Raw genomic sequence first — 17,792 nt, forward strand, 5'->3', positions numbered from 1 at the left:
CAGGAGCTGATGGACGCCCAGGCCAAGCCCTCAGCCCCACGGCTGCCCCGCTTCGAGCGCCACGTGCAGCCGTGCCTGGCAGAGCTGCTGGGCACTGCCCTCTTCATCTTCACGGGCTGCCTGGCAGTGCTGGACGAGCCGGGGGGCACGGGCAGGCTGCAGCCCGCCCTGGCACACGGGCTGGCCCTGGCTGCCACCGTGGCCGTGCTGGGGGACATCAGGTAAGGGACACGGGGCACAGGGGATGGCCCTGGCACAGGGGCTGGGGACATCAGGTAAGGGGCACAGGGCATGGAGTGCCCCTTTGGAGCCCCTGGTGGGCAGCGTGGCCTTTGGGAGGTGGTGGCAGCGGTGGTGGCATCTTTGGTGGCATCAATAGCACCGTGGGTTTGGGCTGTTCACCTGGCTTTGGATTGCAGTGTTTCCATTTTTAGCCCCTTTTCATAAAATGGTCAGGCTGCAACGGGAGCATTCTCCTCTGGGAGTTGGAGCTAGGAGATATTTGAGGGCCTTGCAGCCCAAGGCATTCTGTGATTTCGTGATTCTCTGTGAAGCTGAGATGATTCCTTTCACAAGGATGTCAGAGCAAAACATTTTGACCCAGCTGCGCTCCTCCTCTGGGTGATTTCAGGAAAAAAATTCAGAGGGGGTTTCAATTACTCAAAAGCAGCGTTTAGAGAAATCTGCTCGTTGAAAAGCCGTTGTGGGCAGCTGAGATGTGGATTTATCCCCAAGGAGAGGCTGGCAGAGCCCCTGGGGGAGTTCATTGCCTTGCCTGTGTCAGCTGCAGGGATGGGACTCCCAGGCTGGCCTGGCCTGGCCAGGGGCAGCCCTGAGCCATGGGGGGATAACCCAGCAGTGCCTGTGGGAGAGGGGCAGCCCTGGTGGGGTTTGTGCAGGGGAACTGCTGAGCTGGGCCCTGCTGCACTGCCCTGCCATGGGGAACCAGGGCAGCAGCACTGGGGCTTCAGGTGAGGGGCTGCAGCTCACACTGAATCCTGAAACGGTTTGGAGTAGAGAGACCTGAAATCCACCAAATTCACGGGCAGGGACACCTCCCACTGTCCCAGGCTGCTCCAGGCCCTGTCCAGCCTGGCCTGGGCACTGCCAGGGATGCAGGGGCAGCCACAGCTGCTCTGGGCACCTGTGCCAGGGCTGCCCACCCTCCAGGGAAAGGATTGAGCCCAGGGAGGGATTGTCCAGGGAAGGATTTCCCCGACAAGGACTGAGCCCAGGGAGGCTGGAGAGGAGCCCTGTCCGGGATGGGTTCCCCATCCAGGCTGCTCCCAGGTGGGTTTGTGTCCCCCTGTGCCCAGGCTCCCTCCCAGCCCTGCCCAGCCCTGGCACAGCCCTGGCACAGCCCCAGCAGCCCAGCTCCCTGCTCTCCCGGGGCTCAGTCCCAGCTGAGCAGTCAGATGTGCTGATGGATCCCAGACTCTCTGACTCATCACCAGCAATTACCAGGCTGATCAGTTATGAAACCTGTTCATTAACCCGTGTCTCATGGTAATCACTATTAATTAGAGGGTCTCTGTGTCTGACTGGCTTGTGCTTTTTGAGGTGAAGGATTTGGGTCTGGTACTGAGAGCCCTGCTCTGATGGGGGATGTCCTGCCAGGCGGGTGCCAGCCCCAGCCCTGCATTCCTGCAGCTCTGCCAGGCTGTGCCAGCCCCAGCCCTGCATTCCTGCAGCTCTGCCAGGCTGTGCCACTCCTGCATTCCTGCAGCTGTGCCAGACTGTGCCAGCCCCAGCACTGCAGCTCTGCCAGCCCCCCCTGCCCACAGCTGCCCTGGCAGAGCTGCTCACAGTGACACAGCCCCAAACCCTGTCCCTCAGACTGTCCCTGCGGCCCTGCAGGAGGGGCTGCGTGCCCACCCTGCCGCTGCTGCTCTGCAGAGAGGGAACAGCCGGATCCTGCCTTCCTGCAAACCGGGAAAGCATCCGCGGCTCCAGCCATGGCAGAGCCCCGAGCAGGGTGAGCCCCGAGCAGGGTGAGCCCCCACTGATGCTCCTCTCTCTGTGCCCTCGGCAGCGGAGGCCACTTCAACCCCGCCGTGTCCCTGGCAGTGTGGCTGCTCGGGGGGCTGCGCCTCACCCTGCTCATCCCCTACTGGCTGTGCCAGCTCTGCGGAGGGGTCATCGGGGCTGGCCTGGCAAAGGTACGGGCTGGGGGTGTCCCTGGGGCGGGGGGATTGTCCCTGGCCTGTCACAGCTGGCCTGGCAAAGGTACAGAGCCGGGACTGTCCCTGCTCTCCCCTTGCCCAAAGTGGTGCCCCCGGTGCCCAGCGGTGCCCGGAGCCTCCTCGGTCGGGTGTGTTCGTGCCAGGCGCTCGGGGCTGCCTCTCCCCCTGCAGTTTAGCTCCTCTTTAAACCACCCACGCTGCCCCGGCAGGCAGCGAGCCTGTCTGCTGGCACGGGCACAGCCTGGGCACAGCCTGGGCACGGCCGGCTCTCCCCTGCTGGCACGGGCACAGCCTGGGCACAGCCTGGGCACAGCCTGGGCACAGCCTGGGCACGGCCGGCTCTCCCCTGCTGGCACGGGCACAGCCTGGGCACAGCCTGGGCACAGCCTGGGCACAGCCTGGGCACGGCCGGCTCTCACGCAGGCGGTGGCACCGAGCGAGCGCTTCAGCAACGCCAGCGGCGGAGCCCCGGGCGGTCCCGCGGCCCGAGAGCAGCTCCCGGCCGTGCTGGGGGCCGAGATCGTGCTCAGCTCCTTCCTGCTGCTCGTGGTGTGCATGGGAGCCGTGAACGGCAGCACCCGCACCCCGCTGGCCCCGCTGAGCATCGGCCTCGCCGTCACCGCCGCGATCCTGGCGGGGTGAGAGCCGGGCCCCGGCCCTGTCCCCGGGACCCCTGACCCCCGTCCTCTGTCCCCCTGTCCCCACAGAGCCACCAGGGGCTGCTGGCACCGGGCAGGGCTCAGGAGGGACCCGGGGGGTGGGGTGGAGGGGGGGCAGCTCTGGGCACCCTCCATAGGGGCACCCCAAATCCCACCCGACCTGCTGCACCTGGGATGGGATCCATGGGATGGGATGGGATAATGGGCGAGGATGGGATGGGATGGGATGGGATGGGATGGGATGGGATGGGGATAGGATGGGATGGGATGGGATGGGATGGGATGGGATGGGGATAGGGATGGGGATGGGAGAGGATGGGATGGGATCCATGGGATGGGATGGGATCCATGGGATGCGATCCATGGGATGGGATGGGATGGGATGGGATAAAGGGATGGGATAAAGGGATAATAGGATGGGATGGGATCCATGGGATGGGATGGGACAGACCTGCCCCCCTGACACAGCAAGGGCCCTCCCCTGACCGGGGAGTCCATGAAATGAGCCCAGTGGGCGCTCTGGCAGCCTGGGAGAGCTGATGGGCTGGGGCAGGAGCAGCCCCAGCTCATCCCGCACGTGTCCCCGCAGCCCCTGAGCGCCCACCATGGGTGATAACACAACCCCGGGCCTGCCGGCTGTGTTTGCCCTGGGAAGCCCTGAGCAAACAGGGGGCTTTGTGTCCCTCGTGTCCCCGCACCGCTGGCAGCGCTGCCAGGCTCCGGTGCCACCGTGCCAGGATAACGAGCACACATGCAATTAGCAATGTTAATGGAGCGCTGGGTTCAGGCAGCGCCCACCACTCCGGCAGCACCCCGGGCCGTGTTTGCACAAACCCTCGGCAAATATTTACCCTAAAGCTGCGATTGCTGCTGCCCTGCTCCCGTGTGTGAGCCGTGAGAGCCGTGCAGCCTCCCTGAGCAGAGCCCAGTGCCCACCTGAGCCCCGGGAAGGGTCCAGGGAGGGAGGGGGTGCTGCTGCCCACCCCATTGCCCCATAGCCCCATCCCGCACTGAGGGGAGGCTGCTGCCCCGTGTCCCCTGGGATGTCACAGCCACCGTGCTCCCCTTGCAGGGGCGGCGTGTCCGGAGCCTGCATGAACCCAGCCCGAGCCTTCGGGCCGGCTCTGGTGGCGAACTGCTGGAACTACCACTGGGTCTACTGGGTAGGGCCCATGCTGGCCGCGCTGCTGGTCGGGGGGCTGGTGAGGTACGTGGCACCTGCATGGCACTGCCACCCTGGCACCCTGGCACCCTCAGCCTCCCTTTGCCCCTGGGCTGCTCCATGCCCCCTCCAGCGGGCAGGGCTGCCAGCCGATGCTTTTCCAGAGGGGTGTCCAGGACTGGGGGCTTCTTTCCCTTTTCCTTCCCATGAGGACAGGTGAGAGCAAAGGCCCAGCCTGTGCCCACACGTGCCTTTGCTTCACCCGTGTCTCGTGTGGTGAATCAGCCTCGGGCTGGTGCTGTCCCCGTGTCCCTGTTGCTCCCTTGCCATGGCAGCAATGCTGACCCCGGATTTCTGTCTGTTTTTCCTCCCAAAGGCTCCTGCTGGGTGACCAGGCCACCCGCCTGCTCCTCAAGTGACAGCGGGCACAGGGCCCCGGCCGTGGGCAGTGGGCACAGCCCAGCCCAGCCCAGCCAGCGTGGAACCTCCTGCCCCTGCTCCTTCCCTTCCTCCTGCCCCCCTGGGCACCTCCCTGGCACCCCTGGGCCAACCCCGGCTCCTGTGCTGCTGAGAGAGGATGGAAACGGGGCTCTGCCAGCCCTGCCCTGGCACTGCCCCAGCGGGAGCAGCCTCGTGGTGCCCCAGGCTGCTCTGGCACTGCCCCTGCGCCGTGTCTGACCCCCAGAGCTGTGCCCGGGCACCCACAGGAGCCCTGTGCCCGCTGGGCAGCCGCCTCCTCCCGCTCCTGCCGGCGGCTCTGGCAGTGCCAGGGCAGTTCCCAGCCGTCCCCGTGGGGCTGGCAGGGCGCTGCCAATGTCACCGCTCTATTTTCAGCTCGTCCCCTACCCTGCCGTGCCGGGAGGTGACCCTGGCAGGGCACGGGCTGGCACAGAGATGGTTTTAGGGCAGGACAGCGCTGCGGAGCTGCAGGGCGAGGCAGGCCCGGGGATGGAGCACCCCCGGCTCGGTGGGAGGGGGCGGCTGCGGCACCCCCGGGCCGGGCAGGAGCCCCGGGAGCTCCGGGTGAGCGGAACCCGGCGCCGCTCACCCCGGGAGGAAAATGGTGCGGCCCCGAAAGGAGACGAACGGCGCGGCGATGTCACCGGGACGGTCGGCATGGCAACGGCCCCGAAATGCCGAACCAAACACGGAGCGGAATCGCGGCTTCCTCCGCCGAGGGAGCCCGTGGGGAGCGGCTGCCGGGGGTCCCCAGCGTGTGCCCGCCCTGCTGGGGCGCAGCGCTCGGTGGGAGCGGGGCCGGGCCCCCGACAGTGACGGGCTCCCCCTGCTCCCCTTCCCCTTTCGAGAGGATGCTCGGGCCCGCAGGAAGCGCGCTTGGCTGCGGCTGCTCCGCGCCGGGCAGCCTGCTGCACCGCGGGCACTGCCTGCACCCCAAATCCATCCTGCACCCAAATCCATCCTGCACCGCGGGCACTGCCTGCACCCCAAATCCATCCTGCACCCTAAATCCATCCTGCACCCCAAATCCATCCTGCACCCAAATCCATCCTGCACCGCGGGCACTGCCTGCACCCCAAATCCATCCTGCACCCTAAATCCATCCTGCACCGCAGGTACTGCCTGCACCCCAAATCCATCCTGCGCCCCAAATCCATCCTGCACCACGAGTAGTGCCTGCATCCCGGATCCCCCCTGCACCCAAATCCATCCTGCAGCCCGGCTCCCTCCTGCACCCCGATCCATCCCACCCCCATCTCCCTGCTGCACCTCGGTTTCAAGGCACCTCTCCCCGGAGGTGCAGGGCAGGGCTCAGCAGGTCCCTGCATGGCAGGGGTGCCACTGCCTGCAGTGCCGGGTGCAGGGGACAGCAGGGACAGCAGGGGGACAACAGGGACAGCCCGTGCTCAGCCTCGTGTGCTGATGTGCTGGGCACATTCATCTTTCGTTTGTCAGGGTGACTTCTGATAAAGCATCTGTAACACCACGTTGTTTTTCCTTGAGTATTATTAAAGTGCTTGATTTATGCTAATTAAATACCAATTAACTTCCAAGCACTTAATGTGCTTTAAGGACATAAAATACATCTCATTCCCATTCAATTAAATCTGCACCAGGCCTGGACATGGGTCTGCACCGTGTTTTTATCAGCACATGGATCTGCTGGGATGTTGCCCGGGGTTTCCCAGATTCTGGTGCCTGCTGGGATGGAAAGGGGTGGGGATGATGCTCAGGAATAGGTGGGTGCAGGATCCTGCTGCCAGGGGCAGGCACAGTGTGGCCATTGCTGGGATGAGGGGCTGGAGAGGCACCAACACAGCCAATGGTCATTGCTGAGATGAGGGTCTGCAGAGGCACCAACACAGCCAATGGTCACTGTGAGATGAGGGTCTGCAGAGGCACCAACACAGCCAATGGTCACTGTGAGATGAGGGGATGCAGAGGCACCAATACAGCCAATGGTCACTGTGAGATGAGGGGATGCAGAGACACCAACACAGCCAATGGTCACTGCTGAGGGGATGCAGAGACACCAACACTCAGCCCCTGCGTGGTGGAAGCTGGCATGAGCTCAGGGCACTCAGGAGAGATGCCAGAGGCTGCACAGACAGCAGGCACATGCTGGCCCAGGTGCCGCCAGCTGTGCCCGGTGCCAGCACGTTGGGAACACAGGGAGAACAATCAGGGTGCTGCAGAAGAAGGGCCAGCCCTTCCCTGTGCCTGCTGCTCAGCAGCCCTCACCCACAGCCTGGGGAAGCATCGGCTCCCAGGGTTTTCCCCTCCGGATCCTCCCTTTGGCAGGGTTGCAGGGCTCTGGCAGTGTGTCCCCCAAAGCCTGGCGCTAACAGAGCAGCCCCAAGCAATGCAGCCCAGGGAGGGGTGCCAGGAGCGTGGCTGGGGGGGTTGGGATGGATGGGCACCATCAGAACATGTCTGGGGGGTTAGGATGGATGGGCACTATTAGAAGGGCATCTGGGAATTCTCCTGCTGCTCGGCTCCAAAGGATTCCTGCAGCTGGAGGAATCACAGCCTGGAAAGAAGAGCTGAATTACTCCTTTAGCTCCTGTTTCCCATCAGGCAGAGCCGCAGCGGCTGCAGAGCGGACCCCCAGCTCCCCTCCGGAGCCGTGCCCGCCCCGCAGCTCCCGGTGCCGGTGCCGGCGGCTCCCAGGGGTGCTCCGGGCCGGGCGGGGCCGGGCGGGGCCGGGGGGCTGCGTGGGGACAGCGGAGGGGGCGATGATGACGCGCGGAGCCAGCTCTGCGCGTGAGCTGGCAGCTGCTGTGGGAGCGGGGAGCGAGGGATGCGCGAGTGGGAGTGGGCATGGAGCGCTGGGGAAGCGCTGGGGATGGGGATGGGGATGTGGGGAGGGGGATGTGGGGATGGGGATGGGGATGTGGGGATGGGGATGTGGGGATGTGGGGATGGGGATGGGGATGGGGGTGGGAATGTGGGGATGTGGGGATGGGGATGTGGATGTGGGGATGGGGATGGGGATGTGGGGATGGGGATGTGGGGATGTGGGGATGGGGATGGGGATGTGGGGATGGGGATGGGGATGTGGGGATGGGGATGTGGGGATGGGGATGTGGGGATGTGGGGATGTGGGGATGGGGATGTGGGGATGGGGATGGGGATGTGGGGAGGGGGATGTGGGGATGGGGATGGGGATGTGGGGATGGGGATGTGGGGATGGGGATGTGGGGATGGGGATGTGGGGATGTGGGGATGGGGATGGGGATGTGGGGATGGGGATGTGGGGATGTGGGGATGGGGATGGGGATGTGGGGAGGGGGATGTGGGGATGGGGATGGGGATGTGGGGATGGGGATGTGGGGATGGGGATGTGGGGATGGGGATGTGGGGATGTGGGGATGTGGGGATGTGGGGATGTGGGGATGGGGATGTGGGGATGGGGATGTGGGGATGGGGATGTGGGGATGTGGGGATGTGGGGATGGGGATGTGGGGATGGGGATGGGGATGTGGGGATGGGGATGTGGGGATGGGGATGTGGGGATGGGGATGTGGGGATGTGGGGATGGGGATGTGGGGATGGGGATGGGGATGTGGGGATGGGGATGGGGATGTGGATGTGGGGATGGGGATGTGGGGATGGGCTCCTGCCCGCCCGGCCCGGCTGTGCCCACGGGGCTGGGCAGCGTCCCTTGGCACCGTGCCACCTCCCCAGGGATGTGCCATGGCCCTCAACACCGTGCCATGCCCCTCGCTGCTGTGCCATGGCCCGGGCTCCCATGGCAAATCCCACAGTGCCATGGGACTCCCATGTGTCCCAGCAGTGCCCCGTGTCCCCTTCACTGTGCCACCTCCGTGCCCCCGTGCAATCCCCCAGCTCTGTCCCCATGTCCCCATCACCGCCCCGTGTCCCCATCACTGCCCCGTATCCCCATCACTGTGCCACCCCCTGTCCCCATGCAGACCCCCGGCACGGTTCCTGCCGCGCTCCCCAGTCCAAGCCCCGGCAGGAGCAGCCCCTCAGGCCGTGCACAGAGCCCCGAGGAGCCTCCCCAGCAGGTTTTGCTCCGGAGGTGTTTCCTGGGGACACTGGGGACACTCCCGGCGCCGTGCCAGGGCCGTGCCCGCTCGGTGCCACTCCGCTCCCTGCGGCAGAGCGGGCAAGGCCCTGGAGCGAGGTTGCCGGGAGGGAAATGTGGCAAGAGGGGCTTTCCCCATTCCACCCCACTCCTCCTCACTGCACTGATCTTTCATTTCCTCTGGCATCGGGCACCCCTGGGGCTCCCTGGAGAGGGGCTGGCACAGAGTTGTCCCCTGGGGACCCCCGGGTACCCCATTCCCGCAGTGCAGGGAGAGCAGAGCCCCCTCTCCTCCCTGCTGACACCCAGCCCCGAAGGCTCCCCGTGCCCAGCGCTGCTCAGCCGAAGGATTTACATTTTAAAGGGGGTTTAGAATGGATTTGCACAGGCGTTTATTTGCAAGCGTTATTTTTTTTTCCGGCTTTTGCCACTTTGAATGTTTGTGGAGAAGAAATAACAGACAGAAACCACAGCCGGGAAGGCCTCCGAGAACTCGTTTGCGCTCATGCAAATGCGGCGAGAGCGGCAGCCCGGGGTCACCCGGCCACCCCCGGCGGCAGCCGGCGCTGCTGTCGCTGCCGGCTCCGCTCCCCAGCCCCGGGAGGCGCCGCTGCCCCGCTTGGGCACCACGAGCGGCGGGGCCGCGGCTGCGGGCGCTCCGGGGCACCCCGGCTGCCTGGGGCCGGCAGGAGCGAGGGCTCGGGGGGAACGAACGCCGCTCGAGCTCCGCGCTGGCAGCAGCCAGAACGCCGCACAATAAATAGCCGCTTTAATTACCGCACAATATTTACAAGATTGCTTCCTCATTTGGGAAATTAAAACAAATGCTCCATCAAAGTGATCAACACTGTGCAGGGAACGCGCGGGGCTGATGGAGGAACCCTCGGGCTGCGCCGGCGCCTCGGGGCTGCCTCTGCTCCGGGTGCCCGCCCTGAGCTCGGCCTGGCACTGCTCGGCCTGGCTCGGCTCGGCCCGAGGGAGACCCGGGGCGTTGGCAGGGGATGCTGAGCTGCCAGGGCCGCCCACCAAGGAGAGTTAGGAGGGGTTGGCAGGGGATGCTGACCTGCCAGGGCCTCTCACCCCGGGATGGGCTCCAAAAGGAGAGCTGGGGAGGTGGCTGTCCCCTTGTCCCCTTGTCCCCGTGTCCCCGTGTCCCCGTGTCCCCGTGTCCCCGTGTCCCTGCCCCAGCAGTGGTTGTCCTGCCGGTCTGACGGGGTCCAGGCCCGGGTCCCTCCCGCCTGGGTGGGTGCCCGCAGAGTCCCCGTTGTGTCCCCGCCGTGCTCCGGGCCCCCTGAGCATCCCCGGGATGTCCCCGTGGCCTCTGGGGACCGAACCCCCGGGGCTGCTCTGGTCCCAGCCCCCTCCCGTTCCGAGCTCTTCCCCCAGCTCCTTTCCTCCTTGTTTTGATTCGGGTTTTTTGCAGAACTCCCGTTGCCATGGGAACGGTGACATCCCGGCATCCCGGGCCGGGCGGAGCGCGGGGAGCGCGGCTGCCCCGGAGCCACCCGGACACGGGCGGGGGTCCCAGGGTGGGGGATCCCGGGGAATGGGGGTCCCCCCGGGCAGGGAAATCCCCGGGAGCGCTCCCATCGCAGCGGAAGGAGCAGCGCGGTTTAATTGCACCCGAGCACCTGCTGCCAGTCCAGCGGGGCCTTCCAGGGGAGGAAACTCCATCTGGAATGAACGGGGTGGGGTGGGGGGAAAGCAGGACGGCCCTTGGCATCCAAATGTCGCTTAATAAAGGAGCTCGCAGGACACGATGGATGCGAGCCAGGAACATTTGGGATTGTGGAGAATTCACCCTCCGTGTTCCCGGAGCAGAGAGAACAACTGGGGAGCCCGGGCGGCATCGCGCGGGCTGTCCCGGGGTGCAGGAGCAGATGGGGTTCACTGGGAGAAAGAATAGAGAGGGAGAGCGGGGAATGGGGTGGGCTCCGAGCCCCTGCCGTGTGTCAGTGCCAGCGCGACTCCCGAGAGACGGGGCACAGCCTGGGCATGGCTCAGCGCAGGCAGGGCACAGCCTGGGCACAACCCGGGTACGGCAAAACCCGGGCATGGCACAATCTGGGCATGGCACAGCCTGGGCACGGCACAGCCTGGGCATGGCACAATCTGAGCATGGCACAGCCTGGGCACAGCACAACCCGAGCACGGCAGGACCGTGGCACACCGGGGACACCGCCAGGGCACCGGGGACACCGCCAGGGGACAGGGGACCCCACCAGGGCACCGGGGACACCGTGCCCTCCCACCTGCTGCCCCGGGGCTGCCCTCGGCGCCAGCGAACCCAGGCGCAGTCGAGGCACCGCTGCAATACCAGCCCGAGTCATCTCAGCACAGACAGGGAAAGCCTCGTGCGAGTGTTTTCCATTCCAAAATTATTTTGGGCCCTAAACTGGTGAAGCCCCAAGTCTTTCTAGGGGGTTTCTGTTGTTGTTATTCTTTTTTTTTTTTTTTTTAATGGAACTTTTTTCAAAATATTTCTGGAAATTCATGACAGGTAGGTTGTCCTCTGCCTGCAATATTTTTTTAATAGTTTTTCCTCCCGGTGAGGAGCTGAAGGGACACGATGTGGCTCTGGGGAGGGTGACCAGGGGGACACCAGGGGACAGCGAGACAGAACCGAGGCACTCCCGGCCGCAGCTCCCGCCTGCCCGCTCGCCCTCGGGCTGGAATAATCTGCGGTGGAAAATAACACGAGACAAAGGCGGTGGGAAACGGAGAGCCCCGCCCGGCGCTGCGGGGTCTGCGCTCCATCCCGGGCTGGTTCGTGCTGGGAAATGCCCGGGACAGCCGGGCTGGGGCTCTGAGGCTCCATCCGGGGCTGGGGCTCCAGCCCGGGCTGGTTTGTGCTGGGAATTGCCCGGGACAGCCGGGCTGGGGCTCTGAGGCTCCATCGGGGGCTGGGGCTCCATCCCGGGCTGGTTCGTGCTGGGAAATGCCCGAGACAGCCGGGCTGGGGCTCTGAGGCTCCATCCGGGGCTGGGGCTCCATCCCGGGCTGGTTTGTGCTGGGAATTGCCCGGGACAGCCGGGCTGGGGCTCCATCCCGGGCCGGTTCGTGCTGGGCAGTGCCCAGAGCAGCCGGGCTGGGGCTCCAGGGAAGGGCACAGCCCGGTGCCCCGGGGCACAGACCCAGCCAACCCCGATGCTCTGTGCAGCGCCTGCCTGCGGGGATTTCAGCACCCAGGGCAGGCCGGATAAGCCGGGGCTGGCCAAAGGCCAAAGGCAGCGCAGGAACATCTGGGATTTCCACATCCCAGGCCTGGGGTTCCCGGGTTACGGGGTTCTTGAAGGGACCCCCCGGCACATCCCTGCCCCTGCTGCGCCCGAGAGTGAGGAGCAGAGAGCGGCTGTGAGAGCAGGGATTGCTGCCTCGGCTGGGAGGAAAAGCCTCCCAGGCACAGCTTAATGAAGAAATCATTGTTCAGGGATCAGCCCTGCGCCGTTAATGAGCCTCGTTGTTATTTAAATGAGGCTCCTAGAAGGGCCGGGTGAAGAATTCATTATGAGATGAATTTTCTGAGCAGTGTGATGAACGATGGGTATAAAAGCAGCCTTCCCTCGGGAGAAGGAAGCTGCAGAGAAATGGAGCTCCTGCGGGAGAGCAGCTGGAGTTTGCCGCGGCACAAGCAGAATTACTGCGCGGCCCGGAGGGGCAGGTGCTGCAGCACGGCCGGGGACAGCGCGGGCTTGGTGGCTCTGCTGCCCTCCTGCTTCCCCTTGGCTGTGCCACCGGAGCTGGGCTGTGCCACCAGGCTGTGCCACCAGAGCTGGGCTGTGCCACCGGAGCTGGGCTCTGCCACCGGAGCTGGGCTGTGCCACCAGGCTGTGCCACCGGAGCTGGGCTGTGCCACCAGGTCATGCCACCAGAGCTGGGCTCTGCCACCGGAGCTGGGCTGTGCCACCAGGCTCTGCCACCGGAGCTGAGCTGTGCCACCAGGCTCTGCCACCGGAGCTGGGCTGTGCCGCCAGAGCTGGGCTGTGCCACCGGAGCTGGGCTGTGCCACCAGAGCTGGGCTCTGCCACCGGAGCTGGGCTGTGCCACCAGGCTGTGCCACCAGAGCTGGGCTGTGCCACCAGGTCATGCCACCAGAGCTGGGCTGTGCCACCGGAGCTGGGCTGTGCCACCAGGCTGCTCCCAGCCCTGTTCTTGGGCAATGCCAGGGATCCAGGGGCAGCCCCAGCTGCTCTGGGCACCTGTGCCAGGGCCTGCCCACCCTCACAGGGAACAATTCCCATTCCCAATCTCCCATCCATCCCTGCCCTCTGGCAGTGGGAGCCATTCCCTGTGTCCTGTCCCCTCTGCAGCTCTTCTGGAAATCCCACAGGATTTCTCTTCATCTTGCACAGCTCCAGCCCATCACTCACAGCTTGGTCTTGTTGCTGTTGAGTTTGAGTCTTGCTTTTTTAATCCAGCATAAAAATTTAACGCTGTCCTTGACTCTTCCTGCTGTTCCCTGGCTGTCCCAAGCCAAAGCTCCCTTTTGCACCCCGGTGAGAGGTGTGGAGGTGGCAGTGCCACCCTGCCCCTGCCACCACCCTCACCTCACCATGCTCTAACCCAGTGTGAGCACAGAGGGAAACCAAAAAGTTGGATCAATACGAGGAATAATGACAACTTCCTGTGGAGTTATAGGACATGGAAGCCAATTATCGATCAGATGGTTTGGGAACCAAGCAACAACACCCCAAGGATTTCACCACAAACTTTGCTCAACCAAATGTGCAGGAAGGCGGTTTGATGTGGGCCGTTTCTGGGTACATGAAACAGAATTAATTCATTCTCCCTGCAAGCCAGCAGCCAGGAATATGAAATATTTAAATAGCCTAAGCATGTTTGGCATGTGCCGAGCCATGCGAGCGCCCGGAGTGCCTGAGCCTGAGGGGCTTTGGGCAGTGCCCCCAATGCAGAGAGCAGGGGCTGTGCCAGCCGGGCGGCGCTGTCCCCGTGTCCCTGCAGCTGTCCCCGTGTCCCTGCGGCTGTCCCCGTGTCCCCGCGGCTGTCCCCATATCCCTGCTGCTGTCCCTGTGTCCCTCCGGCTGTCCCTGTGTCCCTGTGTCTCTGCTGCTGTCCCCGTGTCCCTGAGGCTGTCCCCATGTCCCGGCGGCTGTCCCCATGTCCCTGCTGCTGTTCCATGTCCCTGCTGCTGTCTCTGTGTCCCTGCGGCTGTTCCATGTCCCTGCTGCTGTCCCCGTGTCCCTGCTGCTGTCCCCTGTCCCTGCTGCTGTCCCCTGTCCCCGGGCTGTCCCCTGTCTCCGGCCACTCCGGAGCTCTGTGTCAGCTCAGGCTCCGGGGTTTGGGTTTTTCTCGCCCAGCAGTGTGCAGGATCTCCTGCCGCCGGTCCGTGCGTGGGGAGCTGGGTCTCTCCTCACATGAACGCAGCCTCTCTCCCTCCCCGCTCCATCCTCGCCGCACGGAGGACGTGGAACACGCGAAAACTGTGAAAGCAGAACGGGAAAAGCCGGAGCAGCTGATGCCAGCGGGCTGCGGGGGGTGCCTGTCACTGCCTGTCACCCCGTCCGGCCCCGGTGTCCCCACGGAACCCGGGGCAGGGCTCTCCCTCCCGGGGATGCCCCAGCCTCGGCTCCAGCTGCGGCTCCGGCTGCGGGGCTGCCCCCGGGCCTTTGTCCCGTGGGGTCTGAGCGCGGCTGTGCTGCCCCCGGGGACCCCGAGCAGCTCCGAGCGAGCGGGGGCTGAGGAGCCAGCTGCTGCAGCAGCGACAGGATCCTCCGGGGCTGCAGGGAGAGGATTTTCTGCCTAAGAATATCCCTGTCCCTGTTCCCAGATCCCTGTCCCTGTTCCAGGACCCCTGTCTCTTCCCCAGGATCCCTACCCCAGGGTCCCTGTCCTTGCTCCAGGATCCCTGTCCCCTCTCCAAGATCCCTGTCCCCATTCCAGGATCCCTGTTCCAGGATCCCTGTCCCCTCTCCAAGATCCCTGTCCCCATTCCAGGATCCCTGTTCCAGGATCCCTGTTCCAGGATCCCTGTCCCTGTTCCAGGATCCCAGTCCCCTCTCCAGGATCCCTCCCGGCCTGCTGGGTGAGGGCAAGAGGACAAACGGATGTGGAGGCTGCCGAGTGCTTCTCAGGCACCTTTATATTCAATTAGAGCCGGACTTTTCCTCCACCTGTTTCCTGTGGCGGATTTGGGTCCAGAAGAAAAAAGAGATTAGAAAAAGAGAGAGAGGAATCTGTTCTCCAGCTTTTTGGAACTCTCCAGAGGAGGCCGGTGCTGCATCCCCCCATCAGTGTGGGCTGGAGGCTGCAGAGCCAGCAGGAGGGGACCGCGACCGCAGGTCCCGCACGCCCAGGGGCTCTCGCATGTGTGGAGCAGAGCTTTCCCAGGAAATGGGGAAATTCCGCTTGGTTTTGGGGCCGTGTCCCTTTGCTGGGCTCTGGGGCTGTGTCCCTTTGCTGGGCTCTGGGGCCGTGTCCCTTTGCTGGCCTTTGGGGCCGTGTCCCTTTGCTGGGCTCTGGGGCTGTGCCCCTTTGCTGTGGCTGTGTTGGGTGAGGCCGGGGGCCGGCACTGTCCAGCCCAGCCCATCCCTCGCTGTCACCCGAGCCCCGCGGTTGGGGCTGCGGGATTTCCTGGCAAGGTTCAGGGTCCCGGCTCCTGCCCCGGCCCCGCAGCTCACGCCGGGCTCGCTGCTCCCGCATTTCCCTGTGGCTGCTCCTGCTCCCCCTTCCCAGGGCAGCTCCTCGCTGCCTGCGGGGAGGATGAGGAGGGGGAGGATGAGGTCCCTTCCTGAGGATGTGAATCACGCTCCAGGGGCGGCTGCCCTGCTCCCGCTGCCTCCTGTGCCCCGGCAGCCGAGCCGGGCTGCGGCAGCTCCATGGAGATCCCTGTGGCGCGGCAGGCAGTGAGATCCTCACTGCGCTGAGGGTTTGTGCTGCTCTGCAGCAGGAGCTGGTGCAGGGGAAAGCAGCGTTAGAACAGATGCTTTCATGGGAGCAGGAGAGAGCTGGGCTGGTTTCCCCTCTGCTCCACCACTGCGCTCCCCCGAGAGCGGCTGCTCGGGGTTGTGTGTGTGTGTGAGAGTCCCTCTGCACACCTGGGGACTGCCCCTGCCTTAACAAATAGAACAGCTTCCTCAGAGGAAGGAGCTGCTGGGATGTTCATCCCCACGTCTCAGAGTGCTGGGGGACCTGGGTCCTCAGCTTTGGGAAAATTAGCATGGCCGCGAAGACCCTGCCTTTAATATGACGTGACTCAGAGCGCACTAAATAATGAAAAAAGTAAAATTAAGTGGAATTACGTAAACTAAGGAAAGAAAGCAATCCCCTGAGAGCAAGAACTACCTGGCTTTTGTGCTTTTGTACCGCGGCCCAGCAGTGACAAAAGTTTGAGCATGATTATCATGATTACCAACACTCGTAGGGGGAAATGAAAGCCGTATTCTCTGCATTCCACATGCAGCAGTTATGGGGGCTGTCCTTGGGAAATGGGAACACACAGTAAAAACACCAAGGCAGAAGCAAGCAGAGCCCAGAGTTTACAGTTAAAAAGAGCAGAATCCAGCCTGGAACAGCTCCATGTGCAGAGCAGCAGCGCTGAGGGAACACCCCTCTCCCCTCCAACAGTGCAGAGGGAAGGAGCCAAACTGCTCTGTAATTATTGCCATTATTGCTGGGCTCCTTCCTGTGCAGGAGGAGTTATTTCTGCCTCACAGCCCCCTGGGTGATTTGGGCTCCCGGGGCAGGGGTCCCCCGGCATGGCCGGTGCTGCTGGGGACAGAAACCCCCACGTGTGTCCCCCACACACCCCGGGGACGTCCCCCCATGCCCTCCCAGCACGGCACAGCACCAGCAGGGACGGCTGCCATTCATTTCTCCTGCTTAGCAGGAAAATCAGCCGGTGCTGAGGGGTGGAAGCAGCCTGCTGTTCCTGCGAGGGTGCCATCAGCAGGACAGGTCAGCCCCGGTTTATTGCTGCAGCGAGCCTTTTAAAGCAGCTGCATAATAACAGCCCTGGGCCTATTTCGGGAAAGCCTCCTGGGTGTTTAATTCCATGGAGTGAGTGGGGCTTTCTTCACAGAAAGAGCATGTAGGATGGAGGGCTGGATCACAGCGGAGCAGGGATGGTCCCGGGCCTCAAAAGGGGAAGGATCACGTGGATGCAGATCCAGAATTAAACCCCAGAAGTGAGAATTTAGAAAGGCTTGTTTGTGGAAATAGGGTTACGTTTCCCTTGGAGTTGTCTCGTGTTTTGATTTGAATTCTCATCTCCTCAGCACCCAGAGCAGGACGATGCAGCACCAGGCTGGCCCAGGGAGACCTGGATGTCAGAGGAGGAGGCTGATGGATCTGATTTTGCATGTCTGTGGGTGCTGTCAGGGAGTGAGAGAGATGAATGGTGGATGTGGTTGGAAAACTCCTCTGTGCCAGCCAGCCGAGATGCTGGCAGTGGGTTGGTAAAAGAAGATCATTATTCCAACTGCAAATTCAAATTCAAAACATCATTCCCAGAGGCCCACTGAGCTGGTGGTTTGTGCCCAGAGTCTGTGTGAGCCCTGTGTCTGTGTGAGCCCTGTGTCTCTGTGATCCCTGTGTCTGTGTGAGCCCTGTGTCTGTGTGAGCCCAGTGTCTCTGTGATCCCTGTGTCAGTGTGATCCCTGTGTCAGTGTGATCCCTGTGTCTGTGTGATCCCTGTGTCAGTGTGAGCCCAGTGTCTGTGTGATCCCTGTGTCAGTGTGAGCCCTGTGTCAATGTGTGTGATCCCCATGTCAGTGTGATCCCTGTGTCAGTGTGAGCCCTGTGTCAGTGTGATCCCTGTGTCTGTGTGATCCCCGTGTCTGTGTGATCCCTGTGTCTGTGTGATCCCCGTGTCAGTGTGATCCCTGTGTCTCTGTGATCCCCGTGTCAGTGTGATCCCCGTGTCAGTGTGATCCCTGTGTCAGTGTGATCCCCGTGTCAGTGTGATCCCTGTGTCAGTGTGAGCCCTGTGTCTGTGTGAGCCCAGTGTCTGTGTGTGTGAGCCCTGTGTTTGTGTGAGCCCAGTGTCTCTGTGATCCCCATGTCAGTGTGATCCCTGTGTCAGTGTGATCCCTGTGTCTGTGTGATCCCTGTGTCTCTGTGATCCCCATGTCAGTGTGATCCCTGTGTCAGTGTGAGCCCTGTGTCTGTGTGATCCCTGTGTCTCTGTGATCCCTGTGTCAGTGTGATCCCCATGTCAGTGTGATCCCTGTGTCTCTGTGATCCCCGTGTCAGTGTGATCCCTGTGTTTGGGTGATCCCTGTGTCAGTGTGAGCCCTGTGTCTGTGTGATCCCCGTGTCAC

The 17,792-nt window shown here is 63.5% G+C and overlaps 1 protein-coding gene and 1 long non-coding RNA gene across 2 annotated transcripts in view; one reads left to right on the forward strand and one right to left on the reverse strand.

The window, feature by feature from the left end:
* Positions 1 to 17,792, reverse strand: part of LOC128934041 (uncharacterized) — a 207,620-nt gene that overhangs the window by 98,229 nt on the left and 91,599 nt on the right. The window lies entirely within an intron of this gene.
* On the forward strand, positions 10 to 4,423 carry AQP8 (aquaporin 8). Its single transcript, XM_054271309.1, has 5 exons — positions 10 to 221; positions 2,033 to 2,159; positions 2,607 to 2,821; positions 3,915 to 4,049; positions 4,381 to 4,423. Exons 1-5 carry the CDS (start codon positions 10 to 12, stop codon positions 4,421 to 4,423), a joined length of 732 nt encoding a protein of 243 aa, XP_054127284.1.

The sequence above is a fragment of the Melozone crissalis genome, unplaced genomic scaffold (genome assembly GCF_028551555.1).
Source record: "Melozone crissalis strain CALT ecotype California unplaced genomic scaffold, PUWL_Pcris_2 ptg000012l_1, whole genome shotgun sequence".
NCBI lineage: Eukaryota > Metazoa > Chordata > Aves > Passeriformes > Passerellidae > Melozone > Melozone crissalis.

Bases quoted from the DNA above. Each gene is read 5' to 3' on its own strand.
- AQP8 (XM_054271309.1), top strand. From the start codon at position 10: ATGGACGCCCAGGCCAAGCCCTCAGCCCCACGGCTGCCCCGCTTCGAG. The intron at 222-2,032 runs GTAAGGGACACG...TGCCCTCGGCAG, and splicing joins GCCGTGCTGGGGGACATCAG to CGGAGGCCACTTCAACCCCG. The intron at 4,050-4,380 runs GTACGTGGCACC...TTCCTCCCAAAG, and splicing joins CTGGTCGGGGGGCTGGTGAG to GCTCCTGCTGGGTGACCAGG.